Genomic DNA, 15,387 nt, shown 5'->3' on the forward strand with positions numbered 1-15,387 from the left:
CTACCTACAATTGAGTGTGGCTGAACCCATTAGATGTATTTCTGAAAAGACTAAGAAAAATGACATGAAAATAAAACGACTTGAAATCAGGAAAAAAAAGAATAGAAAAAAAATTGTTAAATTGTATCTATAGGCTTAATCCTCTACTAGGGACTTTCACACTGTTTATCAAACTTTCACAGCCTACCAAAATTACTGCCACTTGTTCACAGGAGGAAACAAGGTCTTTCAGTAAGCACAAGACTCTGGGTCACATAAACAAGCCATACGACTAAGAAAATGTCGGCCCGCCTTTCAAAGCCGTATGTTCAGTCTCTAAGCTACTTAAAGGAATCTATTTGTTTGGTAAAAGGATATAATCTTTTTTCCCAAATAAATATTAAAAGCATCTCTTGCATAAATTAAACTTTTTCTTCATTGTGTTCTAGTCTCAAGATAAAGGCTAATATCTATGAATTAGGAAAAAAAAAGTCATGAGTTAATAGGCTTAAGATTTGTTGGGATGTACTAATGCATCATTAACCTTGGGATTGCAGAAAGGCAAATTTACATATAGTATAACATATAGTATTTATAATTTTTACAACAACAGAATTTATTAAATATGAATTCACTTTCAAGATTTTGTTCCTGGGATGGAGAGCAGTTAAGGGTACATACTGCTCTTGCAAAGGACCCTGTTGGAAGGTTCACAACTGACTGCATCTCAGGCTCCAGGGTACCCAGGTATCCAAGGCCCTCTTCTGGACCCTGTGGGTACTGCAATGACACATGCACATACCCACGTACAGATACACACACAATGTACATAAACAAGAAAAACTTTGATTTTTTTCTTTTTTTTTTTTTAAGATTTTTATTCCTCTTAAACAAGCAATGTGATATATGTTAGCACTTGGGAAACAGAAGCAGGAGGATCCCAAGTTCAAAGCTAACCTAGGCTCCATAGCAAGGCCTTGTCTCAAAGGAAAAAAAATATTTTTCTCTTCTAAACATTTAGTTGTGGTGGCTTGGACTGGCTCTGGAAAATGACATTTTTAACTATTCAACTATTTAACCAATGCTAAAAGAGCCTTAGAGATGCCAGGTACAGTTTTTGTGGTCCAGTGAGATGGCTAAGTGGGTATAGGAACTTCCTGCCAAGCCTGATGACCTGAGTTTGATCCCTGGGTTCAATCCTCGAGTGGACATGATGGAAGGAAAGAACCCACTCCCAAAAGTTGTCCTCAGACTTCCACACAAACACTGTGGCATGTGCTCCTCACCCAAGTAAGTAAATAAATAAGTAAATGTGGGGCTGGAGAGATGGCTCAGCAGTTATGTTCTCACAAAGGACCAAGGTTCAGTTCCCAGCACCCACATGGTGGTAAATAACCATTCCTAACTCCAGTAACGGGGAATCAGACGTCCTCTTCTCTGTGGGCAATGCACGACACAGAAGCACTTACACCTATATGGGCAATACATCCATACACATGTAATAAAAATATTAAATATAGGCTGGGTATGGTCGCGCACACCTTTAATCCCAGCACTCAGGAGGCAGAAGCAGGCAGATCTCTGTGAGTTCAAGGCCAGCCTGGTCTACACAGTGAGCTCCAGGCCAGCTGGGGCTACAGGGAGACCCTGTCTCAAAAAAGAAAAAAAGAATTCAAATAAATATAAACATTACAAAAAATGAATAAATAAATGTAACAAAAATATTTCTGAAGAAATTCTTTTTGAGCTAGGCCTGGTGGTGCAGGCCTATAATTCCAGCTACCGGGAAGATTCCAAGTTCAACCAAGTCTTATTTGGGTTGCAACTTAAGCGAGACCATCTAAAAAAAGTTACCTTTTTTTCCTCATAATCCTTTAAATAAATTTGGAAATCTATTATGTAAACCCATAAAAACAGAACTATGCTGACTGATGGATACTAGTCTATCAATTTACAGATGGAGAAACCCATCTGGTTTGTGTGGACTGTCCCCTCCCTGATGAAACTGTATCACTTTATTGCAGAGACTCTTGCATGTGTCTGTCTCCCTCACTACACTGCTTAGGGCTGGATACGGTGCACTTGGCACAGCATTCAGGCCCAAGGATAGGCAGACACTCTGTTCCCAGCCTGAAGTCAAAAGGAAACCTCAGGTCAACGTAGTCTATCATCAAAGATGTTTCTAAAACAAGACTAGTACCAGTACCAAACCCCTCACCCCAATCTCTATATGCTGTTTGCTGGTCTCTCTGCGGGAAGAAAGAAGCTTCAGGCATCCCATAAGCATCGTTGAACACTTGATGGCTGAACTTCTTTTTCAGAACTCGATACTAGTGTGGTTAGGAAGGACAAAGCCCGACGGTCCACATGCCCGGGATGGAACACGGAGCAAGGACCACAGGGAGGGAAGGGCACGCGGCCTTTGTTAACCTCCTCCCGCGCCCCAGCGTCCAGGCTCCGCATCGGTACCGAAACACGTCGGCAACCTGCGGCCGCTCCCCTCCGCCCCGGCCCCGCACGCACTCCCGGAGCCCCGGGCCCATTACCAGCGCCGTTGGGGACGTCGCTGAAGTCCGCGGCGAGCCAGCCGACCAGCCCTGCCGCCCAGAGGAGCAGCCGGGCCACGGCCCTGGCGGCCAGGACGCCGGAGCACCGACGCCCGAGAGGGGCGCGCGGGGACGAGCTGCGAACGGGGAAGGAGGCTGCGCGCCCCCAGCGCGCACTCCCAACCACGCTAAGACTGGGCCCAAGCGCGCCTCCGGCCCACGGCTCCGGGGATACGGACCCCCACCAACTGCTTGCTGGGCTGCTCCAGGCCAGCGCCGGGTTCCGCCCCTCGCCGTTCCAGGCCCCGCCCTTCGCCGTCGGGGGCGTGGCAAGAGGCTGCGCACGCGTACTCTGCAGCCCCGGCCTGTCGCCTTGGGAATGGTCCGGGCAAGACCGTCCCGTGTTCAGGCCCGCCTCATCTCCGCTGCCCGGTGCTTGTGAGCTTGACCCCCCTGCCGCGGAGTTCACCCCATGGTTACACCGGTAAGCTATGGCTGTCTCGTCTTCCTGCAGCTCCAAGTTCCACCCGGCCTCGAAGTGGATATAAGGGCTCCTCTGTGCAGTGCCTTTGGGTGGAAATAACCCTCTCCCTACCGTTCAGATGTTCGCCTGCAGTGGAAGATGCCTTTCCTATACATCTTTAAGGGTAAGAAAGTCAGCGTCGCACTGGTGAGGACATGAATGAGGAAAAGCTGGTCTGTGCGTTGGGAATTCCGTACCCATCGATCCCAGGGGGATAGAAGTATTCATGCCCAAGAACGGTTAAGTGAACGTGCTGGCCCTCCACTCGGACGCTGAGGGATGAGGAAGCAGACCTAGAGATCACTTGGCCCGGTGGTGACTTGCACAACACAAGGCTATGATGGGCTGATGTCTTAAGGAGGGAACAATATAAGCATGCTATCAAGAATTGTAGAGACAAATTTTGAGGGACAAATGCCTCAAAGAATTGAAATTATGGAAAGAGTGGGGTGGGACTTCGTGGTGGTTTGGTAGGGTTTTTTTTTTGCTGTTGTATCCCTTATGAAATTATTTTACATTCCCAAGAAACACTACTTGAATAAAAATAAAAGTTAAATTTTTTAAAAGAAAAATGTGTGGGGCTAGAAAGGTGGCTCAGAGGTTAAGAGCACTGGCTCTTCCAGACAACCAGGGTTTGATTCTCAGCAACCACATGGCAGCTAACAACTATAACTCCAGTTCCAGGGGATCTAATGCCCTCTTCCTGGACTGTGAGAGCAGCAGGCATACACATGATATGCACACATACATGCAAAACACTCAAAACAGGTAAAATAAAAATAAATCTTTCCTAAAAGAGAAAGAAAAATGTCTATAGTCAAAAACCCCACATTACTTAATATGTAGTCCGTATGTCATTCCCAAGTATGGCCATTTACTTGAGTTTTTAGACTTTATATTGTGCCCAGTAGTAAATCCTAGAAACTTTAATAACATCAAATTTAGTGAAGTGGGAATAGTATTCGGTATTTGCTTCAGATCACAGACAAAGCATAGCAATTTGAAAAAGCAGTTCTTTATTATGATTAACTTCATAAGAGTAAAATTTCCTAGGGCTGGAGCGATGGCTCAGCAGTTAAGAGCAGTGGCTGCTCTTGCAGAGGACCCAGGTTCGATTCCCAGCACCCACATAGTGGCTAAGAACCATCCTAACTCCAGTTCCAGGGGAATCCGACACCCTCTTCTGACCTCCGAGGGCATTGCACAACACGGGTGCACTTATAGACATTCAGACAATACACTCATACACACAAAATAAAATAATAAAACTTTTTTTTTTTTGTCTTTTTGAGACAGGGTCTCCCTGTAGCCCAAGCTGTCCTGGAACTCACTATGTAGACCAGGCTGGCCTTGAACTCACAGAGATCCACATGCCTCTTGAGTGCTGGGATTAAAGGTATGCACCGCCACACCCAGCTATAAAACCATTATTTAAAAGAAAGTAAAATTTCCAACAACCAACAATAGAGTTAAGAATATGATCCTTAGCTGGGTATGGTGGCGCACACCTTTAATCCCAGCACTCAGGAGGCAGAGGCAGGCGGATCTCTGTGAGTTCAAGGCCAGCCTGGTCTACATAGCAAGTTCCAGGCCAGCTGGGGCTACAGGGAGATCCTGTCTCAAAAATAAAAGAAAAAAAGACCAAAAAAAAAAAGTATATGATCCTGCCCTTGTTAACTTTTATTTGACACAACCTAGGGTCAGTTGAGGAATTTCGAAGATCAGATTGGCCTGTGGTCATGTCTATAAGAGATTGTTTTGATTGGTGATTGATGTGGGAAGGCCCAGCTCACTCTAGGTGGCACCATCCCTAGGCAGATGGGTCTAGGCTATATAGGAAAGCTAACTGAGTGAGCACAGCAGGTAAGCCAATAAGTAGCATTCCTCCATGGTTTTTACCCTGAATTCCTGCCCTGAATTCCCGCAACAGTGAACCATAACCTGGAATTGTGAGCTGAAATAATCCCTTTCCTCCCCAAGTTGCTTTTTAAAAAAGGTCAGTGTTTTGTTATAGCAGTAGAAAGCTAACTAAAACAGAAATTGGTACCAGAAATGTTGGGTTGTTGATATGATGGATTTGACCATGTTGGTTTGGGGGAGAACTGTAGAAGTGTTTGGAACTTTGGGCTAGATGAGTATTGAGGGCTCAGAACTTGGTGGGCCATTCTGTGGGGGCCTGAAAGATAAAAATGCTGAGAAAAATAGACAGTAGAGACTTGACCAAGCTTCAGGTAGAAGCAAAGACTCTAGAAGCTGTTTGTGTGATATTTTGGATTAAGAATCTGTAGTGGCTGGTCCCCTTGGAGCTGAAGAATGAGCTGTGCTAAAAGATTAGCATCTTGAGGTGAAATCATCTAAGAAGTATTTCCTTAGGGTTAGCACATAGAAGCTGTGGTCAAGGTGGGCCAAGGCTGCATCTCAAGCTGGTAGCTGAACTTGGCAATGTCTAAGAGTCTCCCACATGGTACTGGCTTTGAAGACATGAAAGATGCAAGATTGTGGGGGTCATGGAGAGTAACTGAGGCCTGGCACCATGTGACAGGATCAGAGTCCCTGAAGAGAGGCCCAAAAAGGCCATTGGTGAAGGTGCAGCCTCAGTTGCAGTGGAAACCCCAGTGTATTGGAGATGCCAGTACTATGGAATATCTGCCAAGGACAGTGGCAGGTATGGAGTAGAGCCAGCCTGAGCCTGTGAGACAAGCTGTGTTGTAGATAGCAGAGCTGGAGAAGTGGGACTTCCCGAGCCCTTCAGAGCCCAGAAGATCATGAGTGAGTCTCAGATATCAGACAGACATTGAGCTGCACTGCTAGACTTTGTCTTTTCTTTCTTTTTTTTTTAAATTTTATTTTATGTGTATGCACGTATTGCCTGCATGTAGGTACGTGCACCCATGTAGTGCAATGAATGCCTGTGGACATCAGAAGAGGCTGTTGGATCCCCTGGGACTGGAGTTACAGACAGTTGTTAGCTGCCATGTAGGTGCTGGGATTCGAACCCAGGTCTTCTGCAAGAACAACCAGTGTTCTTAGCCACTGAGCCGTCTCTCCAGCCTGGCTTTTCTTTTTTTAAAAAAAAAAATTATTATTTTTATTTTATGTGTGTGCGTGTATTGCCTGCATATAGGTAAGTGCATTCATGTCATGCAATGCCTGTGGAGGACAGAAGAGACTCTCAGATCCCCTAGAACTGGAGTTACAGACAGTTGTTAGCTGCCATGTGGGTGCTGGGATTTGAACCTGGGTCTTCTGCAAGAACAGTCAGTATTCTTATCTGCTGAGCCATCTCTCTAGCTCCGATTTTGGTTTTTTTTAAGTGTGATTGTTTTTATGCCCTGTTCTTCCCTTTGGGATTAAGAAAGTATGTAACTTGGAGCTGGAGAGATGGCTCAGCTGTTAAGAGCACTGAGCAGAGGACCTGGGTTCAATCCCCAGCACCCACATGGTGGCTACAAACTGTCCTTAATTCCAGTTCCAGGGGAATCTGAAGCCCTCTTCTGACCTCCGTGGCATTGCACGACATGGGTGCACTCACATACATGCAGGCAGTATGCTCATACACATGCCATGCACTGCTAGCAGAGGACAGAAGAGAGCGTCAGATCCCCTGGAACTGGAGTTGTGGACAGTTGTTAAAAGCCATGTAGGTGCTGGGATTTGAATCTGGGTCCTCTGCAAGAGAAGCCAGTGCTCTTAACTACTGAGCTATCTCTCCAGCCCCAACATTTGCATTTTAAGCCACATAATCATATACATGATATAAAAATATATAGTAGCTTAATATGCATAAGAATGGAAGTGGTAAATGTGAATATTTCATATTTTCTTCCTCTCTCCTTTGTCCCAGTTTCCTACAATAAAAATGTATAATTACTGTCAGATATTTTAAAAAAGATTTATTTTAAGTGCCTGCTTGTATGGGCACCACATATATGCATGGTGCCCTCAGAGGCCAGAAGAGGGGTCAGATCACATGGAACAGAAGTTACAGACAGGTTTAAGCCACCAGGTGGGTGCTGGGAACTGAACCCTGGTATCTGCAAGAGCAGCAAACTGAGCTGTCACTCTAGTCCCTAATTCCTGTCAATTTTAAAAACTATGTGCCTGTAGTTATTCTCCAACAAAACTAAGTTTATGAAGATGTCTCTTTAAAAATATTTTATTGTTTTTATTTTATGTATATGCATGTATTGCCTGGATGTAGGTAAGTGCACCCGTGTCGTGCAGTGTCCAAGGAGGACAGAAGAGACTGCTGAATCCCGTGGAACTGGAGTTAGACAGTTCTTAGCTTCCAGTGTGGGTGCTGGGATTTGAACCAGGGTCTTCTGCAAAAACAGCCACTGTTCTTAACCACCGAGCCATCTCTCCAGCCCCAGATGTCATCTTATGTTACTTTATCTCAGACTTTTCAACATTTGTAAACAACTGCATCTAAACAGTTCCTATGATTGAATGTACTTTAGCACTTAGGAAGGGGGAGAGAGAACAGAAAGTATTTATCTGAAAATACCTTTGTTTTTGTTTGTTTTTGTTTTATATCTTTGTTCTTGTAACTGAAAAAAATACCATGAAATAAAAGCCATGTGAACATTACTGTTTTGTATATAGAGAGGCTGACTCTCCATTTTGCCTGATATTTTTTTGGGTGGGGGCGGGCATGAGGAGTAGGGAAACAAAGTCTCACTCTTTAGCCCAGGCTGGTTTGGAATTCAGAACACGTCAAGGTTGACCTTGAACTCACAGCAATCCTACTGTCTCCTACTGTTGGATCCCCTGGAACTGGGGGTAAGGACAGTTGTTAGCCACCATGTGCGTGCTAGGAACCAAATATGGGTCCTCTATAAGAGCAGCCAATGCTTTTAACTGCTGAGCCATCTCTAGCCCTATACATACTTTTGTAACTGAAAAATTGGATAGATTCTGTGGGTCAGTTCTTGGGCTTATTCAAGGTTCATGTTTAATCTTAGCTAAGAATGCAGTCCAGACTGAATTGCATCAGGCTCATATGTGAGTAGCCTGCATTCCTAACAAACCAGAGACTTCGAGATCCAACAAGGTGGGTTAGTCAGGGACAAACTAAATTTTCAGGGTAGCCCTCCAGGTTTGGAACTTCACCAACCAAACCTCCATTCTCGAACTAGACTGCACCCAGATTTGGGGAGAAGGGGTAAAGAAAAACAGATTTATTCAATACCTAGTTAGGTTTTTTTTTTTTTTTCCCTCTCTTCAGCAGGAAATTGTTATGCAACTGTCATATCATCAGATTTCCTCTGATTTGCCCTGAAGTATGTGTGAAAATGATGTGCATTGCTAAGAAATGTGGCATTAGATTCCAGCCTCCAGCCGTCATCTTAATTTATGAGAATGAAATCAAGGGAAAGAGTCGCCAGCGCATCATGCCAGTACGAAACTTTTCAAAGGTTTCAGGTACCTTTTGTTTTATCTGACCTCCTATCTTAAATATTCTCCAAAGTGCTTAATTAGAATAACCTCACATCATTGGGTACGGAGGCATACACCTATATTCCAAGCTTAAGGCTCATGGACATCCTCCTGCTTTAGCCTCTCAGGTGCTGGGATTACAAGCAATTACAAACATGCACCACCATACCCAGGCTGGTTTTTGTTGTTGTTTTTGAGACAGAGTCTAGTTATGTAGCCCAAGCTGGCCTCAAACTCTCCGCTTTCTCACCTATCCTTTCCAAGTGCTAGAATTACAGGCATGTATGACTATACCCTGCAAAGCTCAGTTTGTTGTAAAAGGACAGTTCTACAAAATAATTCATTTTAGTAATCCCTTAGGTACTTGGAAACAGTGGAGACAGTAACCCTGGGGCTCTGAGGGTTTTGTTCCTTTTCAGTCCTTGCAGTAGTTTGTGATGTGCATGATATGTGTGAAATAATAGCTTTTTTCTCCCTTCTAGACTGCACTAGAGCTGCTGAACAATTAAAAAATAATCCAAGACACAAGAGTTACCTGAAACAGGTGTCCCTGAAGCAGCTAGAAAAGTTGTTTGTTTTTTTACAAGGTTATTTGCGGGGACAGAGCTTGGCAGAAACAATGGAACAAATTCGACAGGAAACAACCATTGATCCTGAGGAAGACCTGAACAAACTAGATGACAAGGAGCTTGCCAAAAGGAAGAGCATCATGGATGAACTTTTTGAGAAAAATCAGATGAAGAAGGATGATCCAAATTTTGTTTATGACATTGAGGTTGAGTTCCCACAGAATGAACAACTGCTGTCCTGTGGCTGGGACACGGAGTCAGCTGATGAGTTCTGATACCCAGCTCCATGTTTCTACCAAGAACATAAATTGGTTCTAGAAAAATATGTAAGCACTAAATAAATGTATATATGTTGGGTCATAAAACCAAGACATTTATATTTATTATGTAGGCCTATAAGAAATATAGAAAAAACAATACAGGAATCTGCCTTAAAAGGACAACTCACAGACTTGTTGAAAAGTAGTTCACTGTTTGAAGCAACAAAAGGATGCTGAGAGCCAGACACTTTATCAAGGCTGAAGGTCAGATCCTAGAGTACTGCAGGGTAAAAGGGAAGGAAGTCTCCTTCAGTGGAAAGGTAGGCCTTTGCTTGGCTTACAGAATGCTAGTGGTTTGTGTAGGAATCCAGATGAAGCAAAGCAGAAAGGGCATGGTAGAGACAAGAAGTGGAAATTTTATTTGAGGAAGAGTGAAAAAATTATAGTTTGACAAGATTCATGTTATCATGTGCATATTATGCCTTTCATGTGTTTAACTGGAATAGGGGGATCCTGCAAAGTGCCCTGAAGCTGCAAGAAGATATCACCTGATGGGCAACAGGCGAGTTTTTCCCCCCAGACTCTGAAATTCAGAACCTCTTCCCATAAATGAGAGGCTTGTTTATAAAATCAAAATCCACCCACAATATATGAACAATAGGTTCTGTCAGTTTAGACCTGTACTGGAATTTGGGCATACAAAAAAGAGGACTTTGTCTAACAAGGTCATCTGTGTGCAGATACACTTGTTCTTACTAGAATATTATCTGAGTGGTAGAAATCTTTCGTTTTCTACAAGGAAATTATTATTTATTAAATAAAACTGTAAATTATTATTAGGTCTCGTGTTTTTTCCTTCATCTTTCCTTTTTGGTTTTTTTCCTACTAGAGTTTGTGGGCAAGGGTGTTGATCGTGTCTTTTCTTTTAGGTTAGCATACAAAGTAATGAGCTTCATCTGGCACTTCTGCACCTATGTCAGTATACTCTGTTCTTATTTGTCCCTCACTCTTCCCTACCCTGTGAAACTTAAAAGTTTGACTAATGCTGGACACAGTGGTGCACGCCTTTAATCCCAGCACTCAGGAGGCAGAGGCAGATGGATCTCTGTGTGAACCCAGCCTGGTTTACATAGTGAGTTCCCAGGTCAGTTGGGGCTACAGGAAGACCCCATCTCAAAAAAAAAAAAAAAAAAAAAGAAAAAAAAAAAAAAAAATTTAAATTTTTTTATTTTCTATTAAAACTTAACTTTGTTATTTACTTTTTTTTGCTAGAGCCTAGATAATTGTGCATTTACATGTTAACTTGAAGATTTCTGTCAAAGATAACCATGAAGATTATTAGATTATGGGGTTTTTTCCTAGAGGCTACTTTTATATCTAGCTTGGTAATCTTATTTTAACATTTGTTAATTCCTGTTAAATATTTGGTTCTTCAAAATTCTCTGAACCAACTTTGCTTCTTACTTGTCCCCTTCATTAATGAGTTTAGTACATCTTTTTTTTTTTTTTTTTTTTTTTTTTTTTTTTTTGGTCTTTTTGAGACAGGGTCTCCCTGTAGCCCCAGCTGTCCTGGAACTCACTGTGTAGACCAGGCTGGCCTTGAACTCAGAGATCCGCCTGCCTCTGCCTCCCAAGTTGCTGGGATTAAAGGCAGGCCCCACCACCCCTGGCAACACATTATATTTTAATCTAAAGAAAAATAGGATGTTTAATTGCTGCTATAATGAAAAATGGAAGACAAAAAAAAAAAAAACACCATCAGAGGGCAGTATTCATTCTTTAATTTATCAAGAGATACCTTTAGCTTGGCACCAGAAGGATGCAAGCAATATTTTCTCAGAACTTAATGTGTTCTGAGACACACACACACACACACAATTTTTTTTTTTGATACACCTGCCTCTGCCTCCCGAGTGCTGGGATTAAAGGCCTGTGCCACCACACCTGGTTCCCCTACACACACACAAATTTTTTTAAATTGAAAGGTCTCAGCAAGTATGGAGTAAGTAGAGAGGACTCCAGGACCTTTTGTCAACTGCAGAGCTAGAGTACCTGCTGCATTCTGGCCTTAGTGGTAAGAAATGGAGAAAGAGACCAAGTGACTAGGTGACACCTGACCCTTCACTATAGGGGAAAACAACATGAACAATAATATAAAATGATTCCTTCGTGCTACAGTATGTGGCAGAGATCATCAGCTCCTAATCATGGCTCCCTGAGAAATCTTGCTACAAATAAGATTTTGAGGAGCTGGAAAGATGGCTCAGCAGTTAAGAGCACTGACTGCTCTTGCAAAGGACCCGGGTTCAATTTCCAGCACCCACATGGTGGCTATGAACTGTCCTTCACTCCAGTTCCAGCCCAGATCTCACTGTTCTCCTTTGTGCTCCTAGCCCAAAGGGAGGTCAGTAGACAGATGGTGCTGCAGGTCAGCTGCTGAGGACTGATGACATTGTCTCAGGCCACACAAAGTAGGGTGATGACCAGGAAAGCAGTGGCCAGAACTGAACGGTGGGCAAGGCAGCTTCAACACACAGAACCAGCAGTCTCCCCTTTCCTGAGCCTGAGTTTCAAGAACACTGTGGATGTCTGTTTGGAAGGGATTATTAGGTTGAGAGGCAGCCCCCCTCATCTTAGTCTGCAAATAGCACTGACATGTGACTACTCTATTGTAAGTTTTCCATTTAGTTTGCTTCTAGTGATTAAATCTAAATCATTTGAAAAACGAAAAGAAAAGTCCAAGCCAGGCGTGGTGGTATATACTGTAATTTCATTACTTGAAGGTAGAGGCAAGAGGAGCAGGAGTTCAAGGCCAATTATCAGTGATGTGGTGAATTCGAGGCCAGCCTTTAATCCCAGCAGGAGTCAGAGGCAGGCCTGGTCTCCATAGTGAATCCAGGACAGCTGGGGCTACAGGGAGACCGTCTCAAAAAGACCACTCTTTAATCCCAGCACTCAGGAGGCAGAGGCAGGCGGATCTCTGTGAGATCAAGGCCTGGTCTACATAATGAGTTCCAGGCCAGCTGGGGCTACAGGGAGACCCTGTCTCAAAAAGACCAAAAAAAAAAATTAACCCTCCAAAAAGCTGCCCAGATAACAACTTTGAAGAGAAGCTTGTTTGGGAAGCACTGCCATAAACAGTGCCGAGGAGTTCTAAGCAGGAAGGAAAGCATGCCAGCCTCACAGAGACCCCCCAACTAGCAGGCCCTCTCGCCTTTCAAGCTCCCTTCAATCCCTGGAGGGGCTGGCTGAGGACAGAAGTACAGGTGTTTGGAAGGAAACTTGGTCCCTGGGTTTCTCTCCCTGTCGCATAGAGACACAAGGTTTATCTATTTGAAGTGGAGATGGATGAAGATGGCAGGACAGAAGGATGCAGGAAGGGAATATGTGCCACTAGTCTTATATGAAAAAAAAAAATGACCTCTAGAAATTACCAGGCCTTAGAAACTCAAGAACTAATAGCCAAAAGTTTGTTATTAGTAATATAATCAGTAGAAACAATCTGAGCTGGAGAGATGGCTCAGCAGTTAAGAGCACTTGCTGTTCTTGCAGAGGACCCAGGTTTGGTTCCCAGCACCCACATTAGCTAACAACTACCTGAAACTCTAGTTCCAGAGGACCTAATGCCCTCTTCTGACCTCTGCAGGCACTGCATGACATAGGTGTACTTATATGCAGGCAAAACACTCATACACATAAAATTAAAAAAAAAAAAAACTATCTTGTTTCGCCTTATAGCAACCCAGTGAAAACAGCTACTGTGACTCCACTTTACACATGCAAGAGGGCTAGGTAGATGGCTCAGTAGGCAAAGGCGCTTGCTGCCAAGGCTGAAGACCTGAGCTTGATCTCCAAATCCACATGGTGGAATGAGTGAATTGATTCCTGCAAGTTGCCCTCTGACTTCTGCTGGTGCACCATGGCCACTGGGAACCCCATTCCCCAACAATAAATATTCATTAAAAATAAAACTAAAACTGGGGCTGAAGAGATGGCTCGATGGTTAAGACTGCTCTTGCAGAGGACCCAGATTCAGTTCTCAGCACCCACATGGCAGCTCACAACCATCTGTAGATCCAGTTCCAGGGAATTTGATGCCCTCTTCTGACCTCTGCGGGCACCAGGCATACATGTGGTGCACATACATACAAGCAGGCAAAATGCTCATACATGTAAAATAAGAAAAAAATAATATTGTGCATGTATATTACACATAAAGGAACTGAGGGGGAGAGACCAAAAATGACAATATTCTTTTCTTTAGGGGTTTTTTGGGCCATCAGTCTGAGGGATGATCAAGCATACAGGTGTTCCTATCCACACAGCCAGTGTTACAGAACGGGTCAGGCTCAGCAGTAGATGAAGTCCTCCCATTTGGAAGCAGAACTAATGCCTGGTTCCTTCTCCCTAGGGTGACAGCCTTCTGAAGGAAATGAGGTCAGTCAGCACAGGAAAGAACCCCAAACTCCAAACAAAAAAGGACAAAGGTGGTTTTGAACATAAAGTTACTGAACATAAATTGCTATAAAAGGTGACTTGTTCATGTAAGTGTCCTGGCTATGAGATACTGTAATTTGCATACAGTGGTTTCTAGCAGGCTGATAAACTTTTTCTTCCTCAACCTCCTTTTCAGATTCTACAGTAGGGAATGATGATGAATGGGGGACTGACCTCACATCACCTCACTTTCTCTGCACAACATTTGTGATCATAAGATATTTTTATTGATTTATTTTCTCCCTGGTGAAATGTGAGCTGCCTTGCCATCTGTGTTCCTATTACTAGGGACAGACAGTGCTTGGCATATAGCCAGTGCTTGAAATATATTAGATGAATAAAGAATGGTTCTAAGTATAACTGATATCCTAGCATTCTGGAAAGAGCATCTAAAGGCAAAACGAAAGCTGAACAAGGCTCAGTGGATGTGAAGCGCGTGTGCGCGTGCCCTCAAAGGCCTGAGGTATGAGATGTCCTGGAGCTGGAATTACAAGTGTTTGTGAGCCACCAAACATGGGTTCTGGGAACCAAACTCAGGTTCCCTGGAAGAGCAGTACACACGCCGAACCACTCACTCATCTTTCCAGCACCCTTACACACATGCACATTTTATGAGGCTTTGGGGTACAAAAGTCACTATTTTCTCAAGCCATGAACTTTGAGCCTGTAGCTCAGGCCTAGTGCTTCTCAGACTTCAGGATGCATCTAGCTCACCTGCTACAACACAGATCACTGAGCCTGTCCCAAGGATTTTGACCACACACCCTGTGGTAAGGCTGAGAATTTGTATTTCCAACAGGGCCCCAGACCACACTTTGAGAAAAACTGTGCTAGACTTTTTTTCCCCTTCATTTTTGGAAACTCCCAATCCACAATTCCCTTTTGTTCCTATTAGCTCCACCATATTCCACAGTGACTCTCTACCTATAGATCAGTCATAGTACCCTAGTCCTTTGGGATCCAAGTATACTAATGGCCTTCCAATTTTAAACACTTCCACAACCACAACCCTCTGGATATTGTGGCTCAGGGGTCTACCTTCACACAGGCACTAGACACAAACGCATTCTTGCTAAAGAAATTCCACAGAGGGAAAGATTAATGTAGGCTGAAAGCAGCTGAGAAACTTTTTAAAAGTTGATTACATTCAAGTTCATCCTCAAAGGGGAATTTACCGGAACAGCTTCATGGGCAGGGGCCTGTCTACTGTCAGAACTGCTTAACCTATTAAATACAGCCAGCTTGCACTAGAGCCTATGGAATGCTGATTTTTGTTAGAGCATGTTATTAAGCTCTTTAAGAGCCCCTCACCCCCACCCCAGAAAGGCAGTGTGGGCAGCCCCGGGGAATGGGCATGGTTACTTCACAGTCCAGGACAGATCATTCTACTACTTCCTCTTTCTATAGAAAAAGTGCTCACCCTGCAGGGTGTGGTGAGAGCTGACCTGAGGAGGAAGTTTTGCTCAATAGGAAGTGAGCCTTGATGCTGAAATGAGGAAGCCTTACTGCCTTCAGCTTGACAGTTTTGAAAAGAACGAGTGAGATATGAACATGAATGACAGTGGGACGCTGGA

The 15,387-nt window shown here is 43.7% G+C and overlaps 2 protein-coding genes across 5 annotated transcripts in view; one reads left to right on the top strand and one right to left on the bottom strand.

Moving 5' to 3' along the window:
- Pigx (phosphatidylinositol glycan anchor biosynthesis class X) overlaps nt 1-3,249 on the bottom strand; it is a 32,190-nt gene extending 28,941 nt beyond the window's left edge. Inside the window, exons 1-2 of the mRNA XM_029566172.1 lie at nt 3,246-3,249; nt 2,526-3,092 (exon numbers count right to left, since the gene is read on the bottom strand). Coding sequence (XP_029422032.1) covers nt 2,526-3,092; nt 3,246-3,249 — 571 coding nt within the window. The remainder of the gene's footprint in view (nt 1-2,525; nt 3,093-3,245) is intronic.
- On the top strand, nt 2,868-10,152 carry Cep19 (centrosomal protein 19). 4 transcript variants are annotated; one of them, XM_008838516.3, is made up of 3 exons: nt 2,868-3,009; nt 8,276-8,472; nt 8,970-10,152. In XM_008838516.3, exons 2-3 carry the CDS (start codon nt 8,343-8,345, stop codon nt 9,329-9,331), a joined length of 492 nt encoding a protein of 163 aa, XP_008836738.1. In that variant the 5' UTR covers nt 2,868-3,009; nt 8,276-8,342; the 3' UTR covers nt 9,332-10,152. The 4 variants fall into 4 exon arrangements, with proteins under 4 accessions (XP_008836738.1, XP_017654968.1, XP_008836737.1 ...); XM_017799479.2 differs by having other exon boundaries at nt 2,886-3,172; XM_008838515.3 differs by having other exon boundaries at nt 2,886-3,172; nt 8,279-8,472.
- Nucleotides 10,153-15,387: the final 5,235 nt, after the last annotated feature.

Source organism: Nannospalax galili, unplaced genomic scaffold (genome assembly GCF_000622305.1).
Source record: "Nannospalax galili isolate Female #2095 unplaced genomic scaffold, S.galili_v1.0 scaffold598, whole genome shotgun sequence".
NCBI lineage: Eukaryota > Metazoa > Chordata > Mammalia > Rodentia > Spalacidae > Nannospalax > Nannospalax galili.

Bases quoted from the DNA above. Each gene is read 5' to 3' on its own strand.
- Cep19 (XM_008838516.3), top strand. From the start codon at position 8,343: ATGATGTGCATTGCTAAGAAATGTGGCATTAGATTCCAGCCTCCAGCC. The intron at 8,473-8,969 runs GTACCTTTTGTT...TCTCCCTTCTAG, and splicing joins AAACTTTTCAAAGGTTTCAG to ACTGCACTAGAGCTGCTGAA.